The sequence below is a fragment of the Mustela nigripes genome, chromosome 6, assembly GCF_022355385.1.
Source record: "Mustela nigripes isolate SB6536 chromosome 6, MUSNIG.SB6536, whole genome shotgun sequence".
In the NCBI taxonomy this organism is placed as follows: domain Eukaryota; kingdom Metazoa; phylum Chordata; class Mammalia; order Carnivora; family Mustelidae; genus Mustela; species Mustela nigripes.
In genome coordinates, this window is record NC_081562.1 from 9,739,963 (window position 1) to 9,764,866 (window position 24,904).

Sequence of the window (24,904 nt, forward strand, 5' to 3'; positions counted from 1 at the left end):
AAAGAGCTTATGGTAAACCCAGAAGGCTGGCGAGAGCGATCAGGCTTAGCATCCGCTGCCCCTCCCTGCAGAGGACCTCTCTCCCTTTTTGGCAAGGAGGGTCTCGGTCCTGCTAGGAAGGACCGGCCCTTGGAAGGAGGCTCTGGCGTGGGAGTGGCTGCTCACACAGGGCCCCCATGCTGTAGGATGGGCCTGACAATGTGTTTATAGGACCTGAGTTCGAGTCCTATCCCTGATTTCAGGGCAAGTCACCCACCCTATCTGAGCAGCTCTCTTGCCCGTAAGCTAAGCGACCTACATGGGGTAAGGGCGAGAGAGCTCTGCATGCCAGTGTCTCTCTGGGCTTGGGGTAGGGGGACACTCAAGTGGCAGTGAGCAGAGCTCCAGGTAGAAGCTGGGCCTGGAGCCTTCACTCCGCTTCCACAGCCAAGGCAGGTCCCTGGCGCAGGTCTTCTCCCTGTGGACAGGGTCAGCTCAGCAGTGCCCCTGTGCCCGGCCTCCCCATGCCGCCTTCAGCGGGAACAAAACAGCCTTTGATGCACCGGCCTGCCTGTGCTTGGAAGCTGGAGATTTAGGAATATTTGTACTTCCTCTAAGCACCCCCCCCCCCAATTCCCTGTGTTTATTCATTTAATTTGGGATGATAGACAAAGATGATGATTTACAACCCAAATCTTCTTTTTTAAAGAAGTATTTCTGGCTCTGGTTTCCAATTTTGCAACCATCTTTGCAGGAGCTATTCTTAGACTTGTCACTGTTTCTCTCTCAGAGCTCGCCACCAGTCTTTATATAGACACCTTCAACAGTTTTGAGTTTCTTTATATAGATGCCTTCTCCAGTTTGGATTTTAAATCTAGATTCAGCTCTTGGTCAGTGTGTTAGAGATCACTTATTTTCACAGGAAAATAGAAACGCAAAGGGCTCTCCTAGGGTAAAAACTTAGAGCTAAGAGCAGATGCACACGTGAGGGCCGGTGGTGCTGGAGATGTTGAGGGGGCCGGGGGCAAAGCCAGGAGCGTGGGGACACATAGGCAAAGAACTTCTTCATCCAAAGTCAGGCCGTGGGCCTGGGTGCACCCCGGAAGCCTCTGTCGATGCCAGTATATTCTGGCCGAGAGTGTCAGCTGGGACTTGTAAGGGACCATGAGGGGTCATCTGGGCTGACCTTGGGGCTCAGGCTGAGATGGTCAGGTTTGGGGGCTTGGTTGTGTCTTGCACCAGACTGCGGAGACCTTCCAGGGTCCCTGGAGGAGACCCTCCAGGCCCAGCAAAGCTGTGTGGGGACCCAGGACTGATTGCTGGTGGAGCTGCAGCCAGGGTGCCCTCCCTGGTGTCCACGCTATCTGCTTCACGGTCAGCAGAGCCTCTGGCCACTCTGCAGCTTAGTCTCCCAGAGCCTCTGCTGCAGGGACACTGAGCGGCTCTGGGGATGCTGACCAGCCCATTGGCAGCTGGCAGAACTGAAAGGGTCGCCTGTTGGGCGGTGTGGCTCGGATGGCCTTGGGTCCAGCAGTGACCAGCCTCTCTGGAGTCGCTTTATTCTTGGACAGCAGCTCTTCCCTGGGGGCATCTGGGTTCATTTTTAATGTGAAATTGTTCGTTTGTTACCATGGTTCTTGAAGTCGCCATTGGGAAGAGCAGCGGACGGAGAGCCTGTGTGGGGGGACTGGGTGGGCCCACAGGACCCTAGAAGGCCAGCCTGTGTCCCACCCACACCCATCTTTATTTTCCTACCCAGAATTTCCCGGTATGCCAATTTGCTCATCTCTGTGTGCTTTTCTAGGAAATACCTGAATTTTTTAAAATAAGGACTGAAAATCAGTAGGTAACAAAGTAAATGTTATTAATGGCTTTGGTGCTGAGCTTGGTGCTGGGGATCAAAAGACAGAAATGCTGTTCTTGCTGCAGAGAGCGCATGGCCGCTGGGGGATACACACGAGCAAGGGACAGAGCCATTGTTATGAGGAGTATGACGGCAGGTGACGTGGAGAGGAGTCTGACTGGGGGACGCATAGGGGGCAGCCTTTTAGGAAGAGCGATGCAGAAAACTGAATTAAGACAGAGCAGTTTGAAAGCACGCGAGGTGGCCACAGAGTCTCCCGAAACAGCTCAGGTGGATGATGAACGGGGGGCGGCCATCCAGGAAGTTGGGGAGAAATGTCAAAGAGAAGGCACAGCCCCTCCTCGAAGAGAGAAAGCCACCAAGTGACCTTGCGAGATGGGGAGGTGTGGCGATGCACAGACCCAGCAGATGTTTGCTGTGTGACAGGTGCTGGGAGCCAGATGGGGCCTCCCCGGCCCAGCCCTCGGGGAGCTTGTGTTCTAAACCTGCGAGTGTGGCTTTGTCAGAGGGAGTCGGGGCGGGGCGGGGGGTGGTGGTGGGGGGGTCGGAAGGAGAGTTCTGGAGAAAAAGAAAGCGAAGGGGTCAGGAGTGCCTGGAGCAGGGAAGCGTCGTCAGCATGCATGGGTGGTCAGGGCAGGCACCCAAGGGAAGTGCCCATGGGAGCTGTGTGGCAGCCCAAGCAGAGGTCTGGGGGCCAGAGGCCAGCGTGGTTGCAGGGGAGCATCTCTGCAGCAGGTAGCAGAGAGATGAGAACCACAGGGAGCCACTGGCCAGTCTTGGGAGCTGTTGTACAGACAGCAGGTTATACTTTAAAGGAGTTAGGAGCTGCTGGGGAGGTTTAAGCAAAGGTGGGCCCAGGGTAGTGAACGTCTTAGAAGCCTCCTGTAGCTTCTTTATGGGGATGGGACAGTAGGGGCCAAGGCAGAAGCCTAGTGACTGCTCAGGTGAGGTGCCTGTTGCACGAATCCGGGGCTGGGCCAGGACACACGTGGTCAGAGTCTAGTTATAGTCTGAAGGTGGACGTGGAGGCCTGGAAGGTTGTTGGCCATGCCGCTCCCCGGGAAGGAGGCTAACGCTGTGGTGTCCTCTCTTTAGGCCAGCTCGTCGCCTCCTGCAAGGGTTTGTCTCAGGGACCCCCGGCTGCCAGGCACCATGACGGTGAGGGGGGTCGCGCTGGCCCCAGATCCAGCGTCTCCCACGACCATGGCAGCATCGCCCAGTGTGTCTGTGATCCCCGAGGGCAGCCCCACGGCCATGGAGCAGCCTGTGTTCCTGATGACAACAGCCGCGCAGGCCATCTCCGGGTTCTTCGTTTGGACGGCCCTGCTCATCACCTGCCACCAGGTACCCAGGCCAGCCCAGGGCTCTTGAGCCGGAGAGCCGCAGGAGGCCCTGCAGAGGGGTCCTCAGAGGTGTTCTAGTCCCCACGGGGTATGAGGCCAGGCTTCTGCTCACGTCCATGGGATAGGACAGGTCACATGGGCTGCCTCGGCTGCAGGGGCCCTGCAGAGGCACACGGATGTCAGTGACCCGTTTGCAGAGGAAAAGATTGAGACATAGAGGTGGTGGGGTGCATAGGCTGCTGGCAGAGCCAGGATGGAGGGCAGGTCTCCTGTCCCCCTGTACTCACGGTCCCAGAGGAGGCCTGCCTGGGCTGCCCGAGGAAGAACGTTTGAAGAAGGGTGGCTGAGCCCGTTTGGGTCCCCTGTCAGCTCCTCTCCTGCTGCTCAGTGTCCCTGTCCCTCCTTGAACCCAATTGCTTCCAAGGCAGTTGGCTCCTAGCAGCTGGGGGAGATTTTGTTCTCCCCCAACCCCTGCCCCTGCCCCCCGAGCCCAGGACGCGGCGGGGCTGGGTATGCAGTTGTGAGAGCTGGGCCTGCACCCTGGCTGCTGGGACTGAGAAGCGTGGCTGGAGCAGTTGCTGGCCTTCGTGTGTGGCTGCTAGTTCCTGCTTTCTAAAAACTGCACCACATTCTCCCCGCTTCCCCGTGGGGCCGGCAGTGCGGCTCTGTCTGACACATGGGAAAGGGAGATGCCGGGGGACAGTGACATCACTGTAGCCACTCACTGGGGAAGCGCTTCTGCCTTCTGGGGAAGCAAGGGTCCCTTCTGTCCCTCACACGGGGTGGATGCTGCTGCCCTAAAACTCCGGGGACAAGGCGTCAGGAAGGCTAGGGTGGTGGCAAGGAGATCTGCCTTTCCATCGAGGGCCTCCTCTGTGCCGCTCGCCCCAGGTTCCCCAACTGGCTGGGCGCACAGGCCCTGGGGTGCTTGTTGCATTCCCAACCATGCTTTCCTCGGATCTGAAGAGTCCTGGGCCTGGTCTCATGGCCCCCATGTCTGTGACGCTGGCCTGGGCCCCCTGAATGCACCCCCGGGTTTGTGGTGGGAGCTCCGTCGCCGAGGAGGGGTTGGGGCTCAGGGCCGAGGACTGGTCACGGCACCAGGTAGCAGCAGAGGCGAATAGCAGAGTGCGACTGTCCCCTTGGCCGTGGAGTACAGGGGTGGCGGGTGGCAGATAGGCTGCCGTGGGGGGCTCCCTGGCTGAGCCCACCCCTATCTGCCCGCAGATCTACATGCACCTGCGCTGCTACAGCTGCCCCAACGAGCAGCGCTACATCGTCCGCATCCTCTTCATCGTGCCCATCTACGCCTTCGACTCCTGGCTCAGCCTTCTCTTCTTCACCAACGACCAGTACTATGTCTACTTCGGCACCGTGCGGGACTGCTATGAGGGTAAGGAGGGTGTGCGGGCTGGGCTGGGGTGCTGGGGAGCTCCGGGTGGGCCTGGGAGCCAGGAGCCCCTCAGCCCGGGCTGTGCCTCGCTTCTCTGTCCACTTCAGGGTTCCCGTCTGGACCCCCGCATGCAGGGGACGGCCCATGTGTAGCACTTGACCACCAGGGCTCCCATGACACTTTTAGGGACGCTGGCAAACAGGGAGCCTCCCCCTGTGCCTCTTTTCTCAGTTTGGTGTTTCTGATGGGGATGAGCAGCAAAGACTTTGTATGTAGACAGAAACCCCCGGTTCCATTGTGTAATGGTTAGCACTCTGGACTCTGTAGACAGGAACCCCCAGGTACAGAGGGGTCAGAGGCTCATCCGGGGGCCTAGGGCAAGGCAGTGGCAGGGGTGAGAGCAGAACAGGCCGGGAGCCCACATCAGCAGAGCCAGGCACTGGGTAGGTGCTCCCTCAGTCCAGGATTTCTGAAAGAATAAGGGCCTTGATCACACGCCGCCTGCGCCCCTGCCAGTGCGGGTGGCCGCCTCGAATTCCCAGCTTGGCTCTGCCGGGTGAGAATGCTGAGGCCAGATGGGGCCCGGCTCTGGGCATAAGGGGGGGCTCTGATGCCTGATGTCCCTGGAAGCAGTCAACAGAAACCTGGGTTCCTGAGGAGCTGCTCACGCTACTGTTGAGAATCCTTTTCTAATCATGTGCCAATTGCAAGTGGGGGCCCAGAAGCGGCCTCTGCCCACTGGTTCCCTCAGAAGCGCAGAGCTGTTCCCTGCCAGGGGGAATCCTCTCCTGTGTGGTCTAGGGGCAGGTGTGGTCTCCCTTCGCTGCGGGGCCCCACACATCAGAGTGCCTGCCAGAAGTGGGGTGCAGCCGGGGGAGTGTCTGTACCGTCCCCACTCTGCCCCAGAGGCAGCAGCAGACGTTTGGCTGGGTACCCCCTCCCCACCCTGGCTCCAGAAGCCTCTTTGTTCAGGCTCCGCCTGTCCCAACCTTCCTCTTGGTCCACTTAGAGGTCCTGGTAAGAAGTCTGCCTCCCTGCTAAGCATGTGTCCTAGCAACACTGTTATTCCCCCCCCCCCCCGCCCTGCCTCTCCGCAGCAACCAGGCAGTTCACAAATGGCACCAGCACCAGCACCGCAGCTGCGGGAATGGGAGTTCAGGCTGCCCCGCAGTTCACCAGCTTTTCGTGTCCCAGTTGGTGGGCTTGGCCCTTGCCTTGCCCCTTCCTGCAGCTCCGCTCAGCATTTGGGACCCCCTCCCCTTGCCCTTCCATCTACAGGGCAGAGTAGGGGATGGAGGGCTTCCCTTAAAATTCAGGAAGAGGACCCCCCTTCATTCCCCTCTCACCGCCCCCTTCTTGGTGTCTGAAGACCCAGGAAGGGGCAGAAGGGGGATCAGGGGTCAGGTTGTGCCGGAGGACCCCAGTTTCAGAGCCAGGCAGCCGGGCTTTCACTGGGCACTGAGCAGACATTTGTTTTTCTCTTTAACAAAATTATAGCTAACATTTTACTCTCATGCAGACACTAGTGCATGCAGTTGAAACACAAAATCACTGTGACTCCTCCTCACTCCCAAGTTCACTGCATTTTCAACCCTTTAAACTTTTTTTTTTTTTATTCTTAGAATAACCTAAAAATATGCTTATACTATTGGTTCTCAATTTTTCAATTTCAGATAGGGCTCCATAGTGACCTTTGATTGTAGAAAGCTTTGACTGGGTATCTTACCCCAATCTCTCACTCACACACACACACACACACACACACACACAAATTCTCTTCATCTTTTCATCGTGACTAGACCACAGTTTTTTCTCAGTCTGCCTTCAGTGTTTACACTGTCACCTATCTGTAGATACTGATCAGAGCTGAGCCCTGTAGTGTCCCAGGCTAACATTCCCCTGCATCACTTTTTCTTTTCCTCTGGCTATTGCTTGCCTTGCTTTTTGGTTTGCTCTGCTTTCTGTGGATCTATCATTAATTTCTTCCCAAATGCTTCCATTGACTCCATGAGAGAAACCTTCCTCCGTGCCGTCAGACACACGGGCGTATCTGCTGGCTCCGGGTCTCCCCCAAGCCCTGCTCTTCCCGCTCTGGTCTTGACTGGCTGCTTTCTGGCCTCTTTTACTGCTCGGCTCTTGTCACCACCACTCTGGGATGCCTGCCTGCCTCTCCTGTGCTCAATCACCTGTTCCCTGGATGCCTTTTTTTCCTTGTCTGTGGTTTGCTCTCCCTCTTATGGTCAGTCGTATCTTCCAGGAGCTTCCTGGCAAGAAGCGTGCGTGAGAGTTCTGGTTTTTCATTTTGCAATCTGAAAATTATCTGCAGATATTTCTACTCTATTATCCTGTTTGGAGTTTCATGGGAATCCATTTCCAAGTTGGAAGTCACCCCTGCCCCTGAATTTTGAAGGCAAGTTTTCCCCCGTCTTTTAGCTTCCAGTGTCATTTTAGGAAAGTCAGCTGGATTCTGATCCTTAATGCTGGTATGTGACCTGCTCTTTGAGGATCTTGCCTTTACCCCCAGTGTTGTAGAATCCCCCAAGTGGTGGGTTCTTTATTCCTCATGTGGAGCACCCCGTGGGCCCTCTCCATGTGGAAGCTCCCGCCCTGAGGTTCTGGGAAGTTTTCTTGTGTGTTTCTTTCATAATCTCTTCCCCTCCACTTCATCCTGCCATTCGGGAATTCCTGTTGTAGGTCGTTGCACTTCTGAATGGAGCTGAATTTTCCACCTCCTTTTTTGTTCTGCTTCTCAGGAGGGTTTTTTGTTTGTTTGTCTGTTTTGAGCCCCAGTTGTTGGTACTGGGCGGAGTATCTCCTCTCTCTGGGGATGCTGAGTACAGTTTTCTTCTGCTCAGCCTTATCTCAGCCTCCTGAGTTCCTTTGGTCTGCTGGCTTTGGTCTTTGACCTTTGTGTCAGAAATTCTCCTCAAATGTCTAGTGTCCTTGGCTATTTTTGTGTTTAAGAATGGGGCTCAAAATGGCTGAGCCTCCCATTCGGGTGATGGGGCACGTGATATGACCCCGCCAGTTTCGTGCAGCGGTAAGGGTAGGTACGCAGCGAGGATGTTTTGACTCTGAGTCTGTTTCCCCGGAGAACAGTGTTCTCATCTGCAGGCTGAGTGGAGGGAGCGGTTCGGCCATGGGACCCAGCATCTACCCTTTCGCATCTGGGCCTCATGCACTCGTGCATATGACCTCATTGCGCTCCGCTGAGCCATGTTCTCCCAGGACAGAACCGTCTACACCTGTTTTAGGAGTGGAAACCCGATAGCTCCACATGGAGACTTGGAGCTAAGGTTCCCATTTGCACCCTTAGCCTTCTGGATGTCCAGTATGTCCGGTTTGGGGCTTTCCTGGGGATCTCATTGGCTCCCTCCCTTCCTGAGTCCATGACCACGTTGCATCTTCTGGAGTGTGGTCAGCATCTCTGGTCTGCTGCCCCTGGTGCTGGCTCCTTGTGCGCGAAGGTTTGTACCTCCCCCATTTGTTTGCCTTCCAGCAGGGCAGTGGGGGAGCAAGTAACACTAAACCCTGCAATTTGGTGGCAGGATTGCTGTCTTCTAAGGAGGGGCTGAGTCTCAGAGAAGTTTCTACCATCTGGCAAGGTCTGTAATCCGTGTGGTGCGAGGACGGGCCATCGGGGCAGGTCAACAGGAGGGCGGACCGAGCCCCTGCATGCAGGTGTCGCGTATGATCATGCTCAGGGCGAGGGTTAGCCCCTAGAGCTGTCTCTGGGACAGCCCCAGGGAGCTCTGTGATCAGAGGGGTGCATAGGGCTGGAGTTCGGAGGAGGGAGACTGACTGCACTGTCGCCTCACGCAGGAACTGTGTTGTGAATGCTTTTTTTGTGGTGTTCGTTTTCCCGCATGTTTTTCCTTACTCTTAGCTCATTCTCGCCTCCCAGTTACTGGTGGATGTATTACCATCCTCACTTGTACTCGTGAAGAAAAGACCGAGTTGGCTAAGAAACAGGATTACCTAGAGAGTTGCTGCCAGAGGCCAGACGCAGCCCTGGGTCTCTGGGTCCCCAGAATGGCTCGCATCAGGCCGGGTGGAAGAGGGCAGGCCTGCGTCGTCCCGTGGAGGAGCACGGGCTCTGTTAGGAGGGGGAGTTTCCATGAAACAGGTAAAAGAAGGGGGCTGCCTTCACCTTGCTTCAGATTTTGGACAAACCTCACTGCCTGGAATCTGGCCCAATGTGAAGCACCGTCTGAGGCAGAGAGACAGGACAGCGGGGGTAAACGGAACCCAGCCGAGTGCCGCAGACGCAGGGCCGCACGGGCCCCGAAGGCCCGGGTGCTGCTGTGGGCCCCGGCTCTGACCGCGCAGTTGGTCGGAACGAAGGAAGGTATTGAAAGGAAAACAATCAGAAAAGGCATCAGAGGGACGCCTGGGTGGCTCAGTTGGTTAAGCAGCTGCCTTCGGCTCAGGTCATGATCCCAGCGTCCTGGGATCGAGTCCCACATCGGGCTCCTTGCTCCGCAGGGAGCCTGCTTCTCCCTCTGACTCTGCCTTCCACTCTGTCTGCCTGTGCTCGCTCTCGCTCGCTCTCTCTCTGACAAATAAATAAATAAAATCTTTAAAAAAAAAAAAAAAAAAAAGAAAAGGCATCAGAACAGTGATCTGGGTGACAGGGAACAGCAATAGGTAGGATCAGTGAGGGCAGACAGGCCACGAGGGAGGAGGGATTGAAGCAGTTTGGGGCAGAGCCTGGCCCACCAGGGCTGTGGCCCACTGTGTCCATTGCTGTCCCTGGTGATCCCAGAAAAAGAGAAGGAAGCTTGTTCTGAGGCTCCTATTCACTGAGTACAGAAGATCTCTGTCCAAAGTAGTCAAAATTAAGTTTTCTGAGCTCATCCTCGAGTTACCTGCCACATAGAATGCCCCCACGTCTTCTGAGATAACCGAAGTATTTGTGGGCAGCCGAGAAGGCCAGGGCTAGGGGCCAGCTGTAGGTGCAGAAGGTGTGTGGGGGGAGCGAGCTTGGAATGGCTAGTGGCCCCCAGGGGCCAGGCCACTGAGGTTCTACACCCGGAGTGTGGCACTTGGCCAGGGTCCAGGGAGGGGTTATTGAATGAACAGACAGGTGTCCTTGATGACCTGCTTGTGAGGACTTCTGACTCCGGGAGCTGCGGGCAGGGACAGCTGGAGTGCACTTCTTGGTGGATCCTCTCTGAAGCCCTTGGGGCTCCCCGGGGCTGTGCTATTGCGGGTGCCTGTTGTGGGGGAGGCTGACAGTCGCTTTGGACTGTCCGGGAAGTCCGGGCAGCTGTGGGTTAGAGATGTTGCCAGTGAGGAAAGAAGTCCTCAAGTGTCAGGGTCAGAAGGGACCTGTAAAGACTCAGCCTCTCTGCTAAGAGGTCCCCCTGGCCTCTGATGGCATGCTCCCCCTGGCACAGAGCTCACTAGCTTTCATCTCTGAAGACGGCCTGTTGGCAGTTGTTTTTTATATTAGGCTGAAGGCCTAGGGTCTACCTCCAGGACCAGATGGGTCCTGTCTGATGCTCTGGACAAGGTCGTGCCCCTTCTGTGAAGACAGTAACCCTGATGTCTTTTCTCCGGGCCTCAAGGCTCTAGTTCGATGCTCATTTCATCTCCCATTTTGGTCAGTTGCTCCTGATTTTGTGCATTTGTTTCTAGTCCATTTAAGATTTGGTATCTAGGGGGTGCCTGGGTGGCTCCGTTGGCTAAGCGTCTGGCTCTTGGCTTTGGCTCAGATCATGATCTCAGGGTCATGGGATTGAGCCCGAGTTGGGCTTGGTGCTCAGTGGGGAGTCTGCTTGAGATTCTCTCTCTCCCTTTGTCCCTCCTCCTCTCCCCTCTAAAATAAACAATTTAAGGTTTAGTATCTAGAATGGAACAGAAAATTCCATTGTCCAGAGCAGGAGAGAGAGACAGAAGGATCATCCCTTCCCTTCTGGATGCTCCCCTCTAAACGGGAGGGCCTGGTCGGTGGGTCCCTTGGACACTCATATATCCCTAGGGCCTAGCACAGAGCCTGGCACACAGGCTGTGGTTAGTACTTAGGGAGGCAAAGAGTCATTCCATGTCTCTGGGGCCTCTCGGGGGAGTAGCGCAGAGCTGTGGTCCGAGGGGCAGTCAGGCACCAAGCTGCTAACCAAGAACCGCACTCCACCGCTGTCCACCGCTGGCCTCCAACCCAGCGGGTGCCGTCTTCTCATGCCCGGGCCGCATGTCTTCGTGTTTCTTCCGAGGGTGTGCGTTGAGTTGTCTGTTGTAAACAGCCTTGTTGGGGCGGGGGTCGTGTTTTGCTTGGCTCAGTAATTTCCTGCGAGGGGATCGATTTGTCCAGATGGTCAGTGGGTGCTGGTGTGGGCTGTTGGAGTCATCTCCAGGAGACTCGTACTTTGTCTCCCTTCTCTGAGAACATGTTACTGACTCACCGATGATTCTTTAAAGGAAGCCGTCAGCCAATCGATATCTTATCGACGGGCTGGGCCGGGAGAGCTGGGAAAAGTCCAGAACCTTGAGCTGAGAGATACGGATGCCATGGGATGATTCTGGCCAGTTGAGTGCAGAGCACGACAGGGACAGACTGCTCAGCCCTGTAACTCAGGAGGGTGCTGACGTGTGTTGTGACGCAGGAGAGGATGTGAGCTCAGGAGTCAAGCTGCTCACGGCAGTGGCTTGCAAGATGGCCTGGCTTGGGAGAATGGCTCTGGACAAGGGGAATGATGAACCTTGGCCCCTGGGGCTTCTCTTGAGAGGTCCGTATTTCGGGACTTGTGTCTGGTCCGCGCAGCCTGCGGAAGGATGGGCTCTGCGGGCGAGAAAGGAGTGTGGGCCTCTCCAAGCCACACCCCGAGTTAAGGCCCTCCAGGAGTCCGAGGCAGGCTGGCAAAGAGTTGGCAATCTGGAAAGAACACTGGGTACTGCGGCGTGGGTACTCCGTGTGAGCTCAGCCTTAGCGAAGGAGTCGCACTTCGCCCTTGTCCTCAAGGAAGGAGCTGCTGTTACCCCGGCCTGCAGGTAGGAAACCGTGGCACAGCACACTTAGGAAGCAACGGAGCCACCATCCACACCCGCTGGCAGTCTGGCTCCAGGGTCTGGGGCTTCCCTGCTTGGTGACGCTGCCCCCTTCATACGGGAAGGCTCGGCCGGATCCACGGCGGGGTCGTGGAGTGTGGAGTGTGGAGTGTGGAGTGTGGAGTGAGCCTGGCTCTGGACAGGGGAGAGGGGGTGTCTCAGCAGGGCCTGCCCCTGAGCCTCAGCAGAGGCCCCAGAACATGCTAGCATGGGAGGTGTGAGAGCTCCCGGCGCATCCTGGGAACTTCCAGAGTGGTGTTATATCATGCGGATGTATGTGCATATACATAGAGATGTTATGTAGACACGCAGACACACACATGTGTACGTATGCATTTATTCTGGCTGTGTAATCACCCAGACTAGTGTAAAACGGCCATTCCTTTTGTTCACGGACAGTGTAGTCCAGGAACGTGGATGGGGCACCGTGTGGGTAGTCTGTCCCTGTGCCCTGCTGTCTGGGCCTCCACAGGGGGACCCTTGGCTGGGGGACCCCCAACTGGGGGCGTGGCGTCCGCAGTCTGGTGCGCTTGTGGGTCTGGCACTTGTCGCTGGCATCATCAGCTGGGGCCTCCGGTCCTCCCACCCGAACCGCTCTGGGTATTGTCTCCACGTGGACTGGCTTGGGCTCCCTCGGAGCAGGGGGGCTACAGCCGAGGGCAGGCGTCTCAAGAGAAAGCAGCAGAGGAAAGAGGCCTTCTCGAAGCCCAGTGTCAGAGGTCTTGGAGCAGCACCTGTGCTGTAGTCACCCCGGGCTCCCCGGGGGGGGAGGGAGGGAGGAAGACCCTATGTCCCCCGCAAAGGGGAGCCAGCATCCCAGGGTGTGGCCGTCTTTGGAAGGTACCACTGGCCACCCTGTAGCTGGAGCCAGCTTGGGACGGGCATGTCCATCCTACTTGGCCTCGTGTGGTTTCCAACAAAGGTGGTCAGCAGGCTGACATCAGATTTGGTTTGATGCCTCCTCCCCGGCCCCAATGCCCCATAGTTCTGGGCACTGAAGAGTGCTTTGGAGCTCAGTGGAGACTGCCGCAGTCCCCACGTTTCCCGAGCTGCTTCCGGGCCAGGCAGGCAGCGTCCACAGGCCCCAATGGGGGACCCTGGCCCCTGAGGAAGACCAGCAGATAAACAGTAGTAGCCCCCTAGTGGGCGCGACTAAGGCCAGCCACTCTTCTGAGTACTTTGGGTACTCAAACCTCATACCCCCTGACAGGGTAGATGCCTCTGTTGTCTCCATCTAACAGATGAGGAGACTGAGGCACAGAAAGGCTCCCAGCTAATGGGGGGCAAACCCTCTACTACATCCGTAGACAGTCAGTCACAGCACCGTGTGGTAGGTGCCGTGGGTCATGCTGAGATGGAGTGCTACCTGGAATCCCCGACCTTAGCTGGCAGGTGAGCCCCTGATAGGTTAGGTATACCACACTGCATACATACATACTCCTTCCCAAACCGCTGAAGGCCCGCTTTCACCCATAGATCTGTCGCCGGGATCGAGTGCTCTCCAGCTCAAGGTAGCCCCGTGGTCGTGGTGTGCCAGGTGTGTGCCGAGTGCTGTGGCCATGCTCTGGGGAGGAGGTGGGCTGCCTTCTAGGGGCTGCAGTCCCGTGGGAGCAGTCAGGGATCATGCTAGCCAGGCCCCGGGGCAGGAAACACGGCCCAGCATCTGTAGGTCAGCTGTTCCCTGGGTGAGAACATGCCAGCCTCCATGAAAGGGGCCAGAGACTCTCACGAGGTCTCATGGGTTTCAAGGACGCCAGCAACTCAGAGGGAGGGGCCCCCCAGGCCGTGGGACTCAGCAAAGGGAAGCACATGGAGGATGTCATGACCTACGGGGAAAGAGGGGCATCTAGTTCCCCGGGAAGGCCATGTGGGGAGTGGGCCGGGGCCAAGTCACTGTGGAAAAGTCTCGAGAGCCAAGGTCAGGGCTGTACCTGGAGCAGTAAGGGCCTCTGTGCGACAGGGGGGACAGCAGGGACAGATGAGGAGTCCTCCGTCCGCAGGGTCGCAGGTACTCCCCTTGCCCTTCCTGTCCTCTGACCCCACTTGGACCCTCATGCCTTTGCTGCACACTCGAGTTCCCACGCTCTCGGCCTGACCATCCTCCGGTGCCCTTGCCTCCTGGTGGTCTCTGCGGTACTCCTCCTGCTCTCCAGTCTCCCCGTCCTTGCTCCTGGCGTGTCCCCGTGTTCTTGGCACCCTGGAGGCCTCAGCCTTTATCTTGCTGACCCCACAGAAGTCCTCTCGGCATGCTGTGGTTCTAGCGTTGACAACGCACCTCAGTGCTGCCTGTCGCTGCTGCAGAGCTGCGTCTCTGTGGTGCCCTCGAGCCACATCCGGACAGAGCTGGCCCAGCTGCCCCACACATTTGTGCTTGATTTTTTGACCTTCGTCGCCACCCGAGAGCCTCTGCTGGCGTGCGCACTAACCTCCCCCTCTGGGTGGTTGTCCTGTCTCGTTCCTGCTGAACATTTCTCCTGAGATTTTCTCCAGAGAATGTTTTATTGTTTTGTTGTAAAACTCTGATCCGTAAGACACACACGTACACACGCATGCACACGCACACAGTAACAAAGCCAGTAGGTACCGGCTTTGAGCCTCAGAATCTGCCTCCCAGCCCCCAGCAAGCCCAGCTCCGTCTCCCCCTGCAATCTGGAACTTCGTGCTTATCACCATGTGTCGCTTTACGGGGTGACCAGCAGCGTACGTGCACGTACCGCACACAGTGTGACTCAGCTTTGCCTGGTTTGGTAACCATTGGAATATTCTCTTGCGTCCCCGCGGCCCTGTGACCGTGGTGCCTCCACTCTTGTGGCTGTTTAGAATCCCACCATCTGTTTGCCCAGCCTGCTGGTCTGAGTGGTTTTCTCTGGACATCTCTCACAGCCCTGGTCATCTATAATTTCCTGAGCCTGTGCTACGAATACCTTGGGGGAGAAAGTTCCATCATGTCGGAGATCAGAGGGAAGCCCATCGAGTGAGTAGACGGTCTCCCTGGAGCCCCCACAGCACCCTGTTTCCTGGGCCTGAGGGTCTTTGAGCTGTCCTGGTATCAGCCGGACACACAGACTGACCCTGCCCAGGACCTGGCCCTGTCGTGCCTCTCCTCCCTTCCCGAGCGACCCTGTACAGCGCGACCGTGGGGATGGCCTCACCGGCTCTTACTCCTTTTTTCTCCTCCTGTCCCCTCCTGTCTGCCTATTTTTCCCTCTTGTAGTCTTTCCATTCAGCACTTGGCAGGTTGGTTGGTTGTGTCCAGGCTGGTGCAGCCCTGCTCCCTGATGCGCCCCACCCCGGACCTCCCACCACCGCCAGTGCAGACTCTCCCCGAGTGCGTGGCCTCCGGGCAAAGGCTGCCTGAACTCTGTGCCTCGTTCCCAGGCCCGGTCTGCTCTCCCTGGGCTCGTGTGGATGTGCGGGAAGGCAGCCTCCCCCAGCCCCACCTTCCCCGAATCCTGGCTGGCTGCCTTCTAGCCTCTCCTCTGCTTGCTTCTTCCAGGTCCAGCTGTATGTATGGCACGTGCTGCCTCTGGGGAAAGACTTACTCCATTGGATTCCTGCGCTTCTGCAAGCAGGTGCGTGTCCCTTGCACCAGCCCCGGTTGAGGGGCCCAGGCCAGGGTCCCGGAGCCTGGGGGCCGCCCCTGCTCGTCCAGCGGCAGAGGTGGACGTAGGGCCCGAGGAGCCCACCTGTGGAGTTCCCATACCTCGTGAAGTACACGAAGGCCCGGCACCCACGCCCCACGCGTGCATGAGCCAGGCATGCTCCGAGGGGCAGCAACAGGGTCCTGAGGGGGTCTGTGGCGGCCCAGGGCGGGAGGTGGTCCCATTCCTGCTCACTTCCACCAAGCGGGTCTTGGTGTGTGTGTGTGAGAATGAGGAAGTGCAGGGATTCTAGAGTCTCAGCTTGAAACCCCTCCTCGGCTGCAGCTAGAGGTCAGGAGTTCTTCTGCGTGAAAGCTCCACGGGCCTGCCGAGTCTCTGGTCTGTTCCCTATTTCCACCAGCTTCCGGTTTCCTCCGCTGCCTCCCCTGTGGTCTCCGGGAGCTGGGTGGAGGCCGCGCGGGGTTTGTGGTGAAGCACATGGGCCCGGGTGTCCGACCATCTGAGTTTGATTTTCAGCTTTTCCTCTTGACTGAGTGACCCTGGCGAGGTTATGTAATAACTTCCCCGAGCGTGACTTGGTTTCCTTCTTCTGTAAAGCAGGCAGAACCATACTTACCTGGGGGGATGGCACGAGGCCCAGGTGGGGGATGGATGGGAAGCAGTCAGCACAGACGGGCACCGAGCCCACTCTGGTCGGGGGAGGGAGAGCCTGCCCCTGCTGGGACCTCTGGGTCACCAAGAGTAGTCACTGCAGCTGATGACCCTGGCCACCAGAGGGCTGGCCTTTCCACTCCCTTCTGTGCAGGGACACTGCCCGCAGTGCGGGCACACCCACATAGCACCTACCTGGATGGATCAGACCGGTCTATGCCACAGGCCAGCTTCCAGCTCTGCCTTCCCTTGGGCGTTCCTCCATTCACAATCTCCCTACTGGGCCTGGAGGCAAAGAGTTAAAAGTGTCCCCGGGTCACGGTGGGTGGGGCCTTCCAGAGCCTTTGTTTACCAGCCTTTCAGCCGCCCTGGGCCCAGCTGTGACTCACCACCGCCTTCTTTGATGGGTATGTTGTGTACAGAGTTTTGATCCCATGATCACTAGCTTGCTAGTCTGGTTATAAATGATTCCCCAGGCCCTGTGAGTTCGGATGTCCTGCTGCTGTTCTGGAAGCGGCAGGGGGAGGTAGTAAGAGGACAGGATTAAAGCAGCCTCTGCATCCCTTTCCCTTGGGAGAGCACTGCTTCCTCTCTGCTGTTTCTCCTGAGAAAGCCTAGGCCAGGGGCCCCCAGGATCCCACTCCCCCGGAGAGCTGGTGCACAGCCATCCTCTGGTCAGCCAGCCCCCTCTCCGCAGCCCCCAGGCTGATGAAGAAGGTCTGGCCTGGAGCTCTGGGCCCCGGGGCTGGGTTTATAGCTCCGCAGGTGGTTCTGAACCCCCTCCTGGCTGGGGAACCGCTGCCTGGTTCCCTGCCCAGTGTAGGGCTGTGGTTGGGTGCGGGCTGTGGGGCCTGCTGACGCCACCTCTTCTGTCCCTCCGTGCCTCGGTTTCCTCAGCTGTAACAGTGCTTTGTTGGGGGGCCCTTGTGCGCCCAGCTGACCAGGACGGCAGCGGCCTGTGGGCAGGCCTTTAATGCCCCCGCCTCCTCCCTTTGCCCCAGACACTGGTCCCGCTCCCTCAAGGTGGGTGGTGGGGCTGGGGAATTTGGGGGGCTTTCTTGGTGGCAGCATTGCACCTCTGTGCTCCATCACACGTGCTTCCATGCACATCCCAGGGCCCGTGGGGACACCCCACAGACTGCACTCGGGTCCCCAGTGGGGCAGAAACATTGGGGTCAACGGCTTACTTCCTCTGCCCCAGGGTCCTTGCCTGACTTGGAGCCACAGTGGCTCAGCCTTTTCAAGCTGCTCCCCAACCACAGAAAGGGCGTTATGGCTTAGACATGATTTTCAAGAACCTGGTGTTTTTACTGGCTTTCTGGGCACTGTGGGTTGTCCTTGACTTTACTGGAGCCTCTGGAGTGCACTGTAAGAACCTGGTTTAGGAATTCTTCCAGTGGCTGAGCTGAGCTGGCCAGTGGAGGCCTTCATTGAACAACAGACGCTGCTGTGGTCTTCAGCCCTGCGATGTGGGGCTGGTTACATCTATTTGTTAGTGAGGTGACCGCTCAGAGGCTACGTGACCGCTCACTTGACCTTCTCCAGATGGTAGCCGGTGAGGCCAGGATTCAGATTCAGATTCAGGATCCCAGACCTTGTGCTTTGAGCTGCCTCCTTTCCTGTGCTCCTGGAGGTCCCTTCCAGCCCCAGTGGGACCCCACGGGTGGACACAGGAGGACAGGAGGCGGCTTTGAGTAGGGCCCTGGCCCCTTCCTGCTGCCCTCCATCACCAGCATCTACCCCCTCGCCCGTGTCTGCCCTCGGCCTCTCGGTCTCGGTAGGAGCGCCTCCCTCTGCTTGTCCCTGGCGTGTCTCTGGCACGTTCCTCCCGACCCCTTCTGTGAGAAGCTCCCCAGCGGGCTCCCCCGCCCTGCGCTCGGCCGTGCCCCCAGCGGCCATCCTTTGCCTTCCTCCTCCCGTCTGCTCGCACGGCCGCTCTGCACAGCTGTCCCTTCACAGCTTCTGCCTCCCCTCCACACGCAGTCCCCTCGGGACAGGACATCAGAACACCCCCCACCCCAGCATCCAGCACAGGCTCTCCTGGCCAGAGGAGGGGCTTGCCACACAGTTTCTTTGTTCGTCCCCGACTCTTGACCTTCTCCCCCGACAGGCCACCCTGCAGTTCTGCGTGGTGAAGCCACTCATGGCTGTCAGCACCGTGGTCCTCCAGGCCTTCGGCAAGTACCGGGACGGCGACTTTGAGTAAGCAGCGGGGGGCCCCCTGAGAGGTGGGGGTGGGTGGTCCTGCCCCGAGGCTATGACGCCCTGCTTTAGGGAAGGAGGTGCCTGCAGACTGGCCCCACGCCCCTGACCTTCCTCTGAGGGGAGGCCGAGGGTGGCCCGTGGCTCCTCATGCCCCCGCGCATCCCTAAGCTGCAGGGCCCAAGCCTGGAGGTGATTATCGTCCTGCTTGGCCCCACCTCTGGCACAGGAGCCAGCCCTCAGCCCTCATCACCCTCACAGACAGCCCACAGGCTGGTGCCTGAGGGTAGTGACCACTCCCAAGGCAGGGAGCTAGAAGGTCAGAGCCCTGAGAGGCCTGGCTTGAGTCCCCGGGAGAAGGCTTCTCCCGTGTGGACTTCTTTCGTTTCGGGGGGCTAGTGAACAGGACCATGCACCCCAGCCTGGTGCAACCTGTACCCCACGGGACAGCCCCGCCAGGGCAGGTGAGCATCTGAAGCCTGGAGGGCGACAGAACTTGGTTCAAGAGAAAAGCAGAGCCAGGCTCTACATCATTCTCATCCCTGTTGCTGGACCATTGGGCTGAGCCCCCTGGTGCTGGTGGCTTCCATGTCTGGGTTCCTACCAGGAGCCCGGGCACCGGAGCAGAAGCACAGGGCTGGCCTTCACCGTGGGCACACGCTCGCACACCTTCCCTCCGCCCCCTGCTTCTTAGCCACTTAGGTCCCTTCTTCAGTGGCTCATGGAGCACCGATTGGGGAGCCTTGGTGAGAGCCATGGGGGTTGGCATACTGTCTGGGCAGAGGCGGGAGGGAGGCCTTTTGTCCCTCCAAAGGCTCTGTCCAAGCCAGAGAACACTCCCCGTTCCCCCAGTGTCACCAGCGGCTACCTCTACGTGACCATCATCTACAACATCTCTGTCAGCCTGGCCCTCTACGCCCTCTTCCTCTTCTACTTTGCCACCCGGGACCTGCTTAGTCCCTACAGCCCCGTCCTCAAGTTCTTCATGGTCAAGTCTGTCATTTTTCTCTCCTTCTGGCAAGGTGAGCCTCTTCCCAGCCTCTGTAAGGCCTGTGTTGTCCACTGGGGCCTCCTGAGGGGAACGTCTAGGCCCTCACGAGCCTTTCACAGGAGCCATGGGGAACCTTCCGTGGGGCTGCCTCATGGATAGGGATCCAAGGGACCCCCGGTGTTGGTGGCCAGCAAGGAGCTGGCGGGGTGGGGTTTCCCAGACGCCTCAGCTTGGTGCCAGCATCTCAGCCCCCCGGGGTGACCGTGGGCCCCGCTGCCGTCCTTGTTGGTGGGTGTGGCATTGGCGGGGTGGGGGTTGCATGTAGAAGGGGCAACAGGCCAGGGGTCGGCTCCAGGGCCACATGCCCGTGCCTCCTCTTCCAGGCATGCTCCTGGCCATCCTGGAGAAGTGTGGGGCCATTCCCAAGATCCACTCAGCCCGCGTGTCCGTGGGCGAGGGCACCGTGGCCGCCGGCTACCAGGACTTCATCATCTGCGTGGAGATGTTCTTCGCAGCCCTGGCCCTGCGGCACGCCTTCACCTACAAGGTCTACGCTGACAAGAGGCTGGATGCGCAAGGTATGAGCCTGCGTGGAGGTGACCGCCCCCCACACAGCGGGAGAAGCCCTCCCAGGCCCCGCCCTAGGGCCCTCCTGCCACAGTGTCCGACAGGCCGTTTTTAACAGTTTGCTTTTTACACCTGCTCCTTTGCCTCCTTGTTCGAAGACATTGGCGACCCCGGTTGTACGTTAGGATGCCCGGAGAGGCCTTGCCTGTCCCTCCTGTGCACCCCCCCATCTCCAAGATTCGGCATTAAGTGGTCTGGGCTGGAACAGTGGCAGGGACCTTCCCAGCTCCCCCCAGTGGAGGGAACGGCCTCTGGGTTGCTCCTGGGCAGAGAGCAGATGGTCACGGCGGGCGGAAGAGGAGGCCAGCAATGCCTGCACTGACTTCTCCGGTGGGGAGGTGGGTGGGCCTTGGAGGGTCCTGCTCTGACACACCCACCCAAGAGCTGGGCTGCTGCTGGCTGCCTGCCTTGTGGCCAGAGACGAGAACCCCTCTTCCCAGGCCTTGCGCCGAAGCCCGCCACAGGCCCCAGGGATGGGGTGCTGCAGGGGGACCCCTCGGCCCTCTCCGTGGCTGGAAAGAGACCTGGTGGCCACTAGTGGATGGGCCGGCACTGCGGGCCGCTCAGTTCTTGGGCGCCCAGCTGTGTTCTCCCGACACACTTGGCGGAGGGCTGGCGGTACCCCTTCTTCCGTCTGTGATCGCACACCTACCCGGTTCCAGCCGCCTTGCTGCTGCCAGCTGCTGTCCCCTGCGCTTCCCACTAGGTCCTCAGATCTGCAAACACCCACCCAGTGCTGAGCACGATGTCCCGTGAACCTGGTCCCAACAGAGCCTGCATCCTTAGGAAAGTCACCCTTGTGCCTGGAGCCTGGGGCCATAGCAGAGAACCCTTTCTGGGCCCTCGGGGTTTAAAATGTTGCGTGTGGGGGCTCTGCAGAGGCCCAGCAGACACCTAGGCTATATCTTCCCACCCGCTGCTCCCGGACCACCAGCCCAGAAAAGAACAGCGTGGCCAGAAACCCACCTCTGGCGGAGACCCCAGCCCAGCCCTCCTGGGGAAAAGCTTGGGGGAATCTATACAGGGCGCCACGCCCCCTCACTCCCCAGCCTTGATTTCCTGTGAAGTGTCACGAGGTTTGTAAAGCGCAGGGCACTGGCTTAGCCATTCCAGCCAAGCCTGAAGAGAAGTGGGGGTGCTGGGCCACGACTTGGGTGTAGAAATGGGACCGCGATCAGTGTCCTGTGCGTCTGCTGGTGGCTCTCCCGTCCCCCTTGATGAGAGCGTGAGCCCTGTGGGAGGGGTCATCCCTGAGTGGACGTGCCGTCCCCCACCCCCATCGCCCACTGGGTGCCGGGCTCTGAGGGGGCCGCTGGGGCTGCTGGGTGCTGGGTTGGGTGGGAAGCGTGTCTGGTGCGGTGTGCAGGCCTTGGTGGTGGGCAGATGGTGTCACTCAGCTGTCTCTTGTCTTCTCTATTTCTCTGGCTTCTCTCTCCCTCCCCTTACCCCCTCCGCCCTGCTTTTGCCCCGGGTTTGGCCGCGGGCAGTGCCAACATACGGCCCTTACGGTAGGTTCTGCTCCTGGTCTACACGTCTGTCCTGCACGTCAGTCGTGGTCACCGTCACCGGCATGTCTCTCTCCCTAGTCCCTTCTCCGTGTTCTTGTCTCTCCCCCGCAAGGCACCCCCAGGCAGCAGAGCTCAGAGGCCCTGCCTGCCAAGGGCTGCCCCCCACCCGTAGAGTTTGCCTGCTTCCGTCCTGGTCTCTCAGTGTCCTGGAATACGCCCGCTGGGTTCCAGGGGCACAGTGCGTGTTAATGGGAAATCCATGGCGGAGAACACAAAAGTGGAAAAGGCCCGCCAGATTGGAATTGGAAGACCTGGGCTTGTCCCCACCTTGGCTTTGGATCTGGGTCACTTCTCCCTACTGAACCCATGGAGGGAGAGATCCTTAGAGGAGGAGTTAGCAAGAAGCACATGAGGGCTTCTGCCCTCTCAGAGGGGAGCCAGTGAGGATTTGCAGGGCATCCCACTGTGGGTGCTGGAGGCGTGGGGGGGGGGGGGGGTTGGCTACCTGTACTGCCAGAGCAAAGGGGGTCCCCCGGGGTAGGGGGCAGGGCTAGCTCTATAGGTGGACCCCTCCCCGACACTCCAGCCTCCCTGAGGCATGCCATTCTCCACCCGGGTCCCTTCCCACCAGCCACACTTACCAGCCCCCCCACGGCTGCTCTCCTGTCCTCTGCGCCCCAGCCAGAGAGCCATTTCTTTGCCTGTGCCTCCTGATGCCCGGGACCCTGTTCTCTGTCGGGTGACACGGCCTTGGGGTGGCGCTTGGTCCCGGGACTGGGGCCTCCCTGCCCCTCACCCCCTCTTCTGGGCTCCTACCCTGCAGGCCGTTGTGCCCCCATGAAGAGCATCTCCAGCAGCCTCAAGGAGACCATGAACCCACACGACATTGTGCAGGACGCCATCCACAACTTCTCGCCCGCCTACCAGCAGTACACACAGCAGTCCACCCTGGAGCCTGGGCCCGCATGGCGCGGTAGCGCCCACAGCCTCTCGCGCTCCCACAGCCTCAGCGGCGCCCGCGACAACGAGAAGACTCTGCTGCTTAGCTCCGATGACGAGTTCTAGGTGCGGCTGCTGGTGGGGAGGACTGGCCCCGCGGCCCAGGGCAGGGCGTGCCCCCCTCCAGTCCCACGCGCGGGCGAGGAGGCAGGCTGGCACAGCTTTGGCATTGCCCGTTAATTTATTGGACCAGAAACACTCACCTGTCGCTCCCAGAGGAATAGCCAGAAGCTGTCGGCCCAGGGAACAGCCCGGGCTCACCACGGGGGCCTTCCAGACTGTTCACGCGTGGCCAGCCCTGCTGCCGGGCGAGGGACGGAGGATGCTGGGGCGACTCCTGTGCCCCTATGGCTTGTCCTGTGGCAGCGGCCTGGTGGGACCAGCTGTGGCCGTGGTGGACCCGCAGCCATGGCCCTCTCAGCCCCCACGTGGGTCCCTCTTTTCCCCCCTGAGACTGACAGCCCCGCCCCCAGCACCGTGCAATACTCTGACCTGGGCTCTTTCCTGCCTGCTCCCTCCCTTGTGTCCCCTGTCCGCGCTAGATTAGCCTCAGCCTTGGCCAGAGGGGCGGGAGGGAACCCAGACGCTCCCCGCGCCCCCTGCTGACCCAGGCTTGCCTGGCATGCTGCAAGGACCAGAGGGACACCCAGAGCCATGTGTCCCATGTTGGAAGGGAGCTCGGGTGCATCTGGGCCCCTGGTTGTCTTCTCCGTGGCTGCCCTCCCTGCCTGCCTCATGCCCCCTCCTCCTGACCTGCTGAGGGCAGCCAGCAGCCCGCACTGCCCTGTCCCTCGGGGTCTTTCTTCTTGAGAGCACTTTGGGCAGAGCCCTTGTTGCTTCCTGGCTGCTGAAGGGGTTGGAGGCTCCCAGCCCCTTTCCCAGGCTAAGCAGTGAGAACCTCCGCAGGGTCCTGGTCTTGCCCTAGGGCTGCTGCTTCCCGTTTCAGGGGAAGGGTCTGAGTCTCCACTTTTCAGACCAGCTTTTGGAGGAGCAGCCCTACGGGAGGGAGGCGAAAGGAGGGGGCGTACAGCCGGGAGCTGAGAAGTAGGTGGAGTGACCCCAACCTCCTCTCCCCTGGCGCCGTATCCACACACGGCCTGGAGTCCTGCCTCGGCTGGCCCTTCGGCCCATCTCTTCTGTGCCTTAGTCACATACGAAAGCTCCCCCGTCCCAGGACACTCCCTGGGGGCTCCCTCTCAAGCTGCTGGCACTCAGGGGACCCTGCTGCACTGGGCCAAGCACCCTGGACAGGCCTTAGGGGATGGCCAGGATGGCGAGTCCCCTCCCCTCGCTCACCTCCACACCTAAACTCCCGGAGCCTCTGTGGCCAGAGCCCCCAGTCAGGCTGGGCTTAGACTGGCCACTGTCTTAGGAGGAGCCTCCTGACAGTCACAGTGTGTGTTCTGTCTTTCGGAAACCAGAGGGCACTTGGGTTGGGGCCGGGACAGCCTGGGGAAGGTTGTAGGGTAAGGAGGGCCCCACCCTATGGCACCAGAACTTCTCTTCCTTTCCGTTCATTCGTGGAATGAAGTGTGCCAAGGGTCCAGTGGGGGATTACACCCCTGCCGTCTTCCCAGGCTGCCTTTGGCCCTTGTGACCAAGCTGGCCCCCCCCCCCCCCCGCCCCGTCCCTGCCCGGGGTCACAGAGGCCTGAGAGGGCGAGCTGGAGGCTGGCTCTTGGGGCCGATCTGGTGGGCCTGGCCAGCTGGTACCAAGCTGCCCAGGAAGGTGGCAGGTGGGAGCAGGCTGTCCCCACTCCCCACTTCGCTTTCATAGATCGCTGTGATTCTCCTTCCAGGCCAAAGTGTGCTGCCGGTTCCCTGCCCCCTTGTCTTGGCTGCCCTGGCACTTGCTGGCTAGCATGGTTCGTGGGGGGACACAGAGGAGGGGCTCTGGGGCAGGGAGCTAGTGGCCCCCGGGGAGTCGAGGGGCCGGGAATGGGTGCCCGCCCACTCCACCCTTCCTTCCTAGGATGCATAACCTTTTTTTTTTAATCCCTTCCCCCGATAGAGTAGCTCTTTGTACATAAAAAATACTTGAAAACTGAACTGTATGATGTATGAGAGGACAGAGTCCCCTAGTTTTGTATCTCGTGTATGACTGCCATGAATTCCACCAGAAAGCCGCTCTATTTTGGTCTCTGTGACATTTTAAATGCGTGACAGAAGTGAGCAAATAAAGTAAGAAATATATATATGAGATAATATAGATTGTATTGAAATCTGCTGCCTGTGGGTGAGGTTTTTTTGCCCTTCCTCTTCCCCGTCTCCCGTGTATGTGTTTGGGGGTGGGTTTGGTGATTGTGGGCAGGGGTCTCCTAGGAAACCGGCTTCCTTCCAGGGCACGATGTGTAGGTGACAGGGGAGTGGGGGAATTCACGGAGCCAGAGACTGACACTGGGCTCCGGGCTCGCACTGGACGAACCGTCTCCCTCTCCTCCAGCTGGTGGGAGCCAGGGGCAGCTGTGGCCACAGGGGCCCGCCTTCCCAACCCCAGTGGGTGGATGCCCCGTTCCCCCTTCTGTCCTCCAGCCAGAGGGCCCCCTGCACCTCGAACACCAGCAGCCGCATTCCCACAGGGGTCTCCCATGGGCTTGAAGGGATTTCCAGGCCTTCTTGCTCCTTGCGGCCTATCTTTATGCCTCCCTGAGCCCACCCTCCACTGTCCGACCCTCTGTCCCTGCCCCAAGGGTTAAGGC

General features: G+C 59.2%; 1 protein-coding gene across 4 annotated transcripts in view; it reads left to right on the forward strand.

Annotated features, from left to right (window-relative positions):
* TMEM184B (transmembrane protein 184B) overlaps window positions 1-24,432 on the forward strand; it is a 43,584-nt gene extending 19,152 nt beyond the window's left edge. Inside the window, exons 2-10 of one of the 4 annotated variants that reach the window (XM_059402009.1) lie at window positions 2,939-3,187; window positions 4,414-4,579; window positions 14,447-14,600; window positions 15,123-15,198; window positions 17,990-18,081; window positions 18,934-19,103; window positions 19,456-19,650; window positions 21,187-21,207; window positions 22,031-24,432. In XM_059402009.1, the coding sequence (XP_059257992.1) occupies window positions 2,996-3,187; window positions 4,414-4,579; window positions 14,447-14,600; window positions 15,123-15,198; window positions 17,990-18,081; window positions 18,934-19,103; window positions 19,456-19,650; window positions 21,187-21,207; window positions 22,031-22,272 (1,308 nt within the window). In that variant the 5' untranslated portion in view covers window positions 2,939-2,995 and the 3' untranslated portion in view covers window positions 22,273-24,432. The remainder of the gene's footprint in view (window positions 1-2,938; window positions 3,188-4,413; window positions 4,580-14,446; window positions 14,601-15,122; window positions 15,199-17,989; window positions 18,082-18,933; window positions 19,104-19,455; window positions 19,651-21,186; window positions 21,208-22,030) is intronic. The other 3 variants (XM_059402011.1, XM_059402010.1, XM_059402012.1) reach the window with 3 other exon arrangements.
* Window positions 24,433-24,904: the final 472 nt, after the last annotated feature.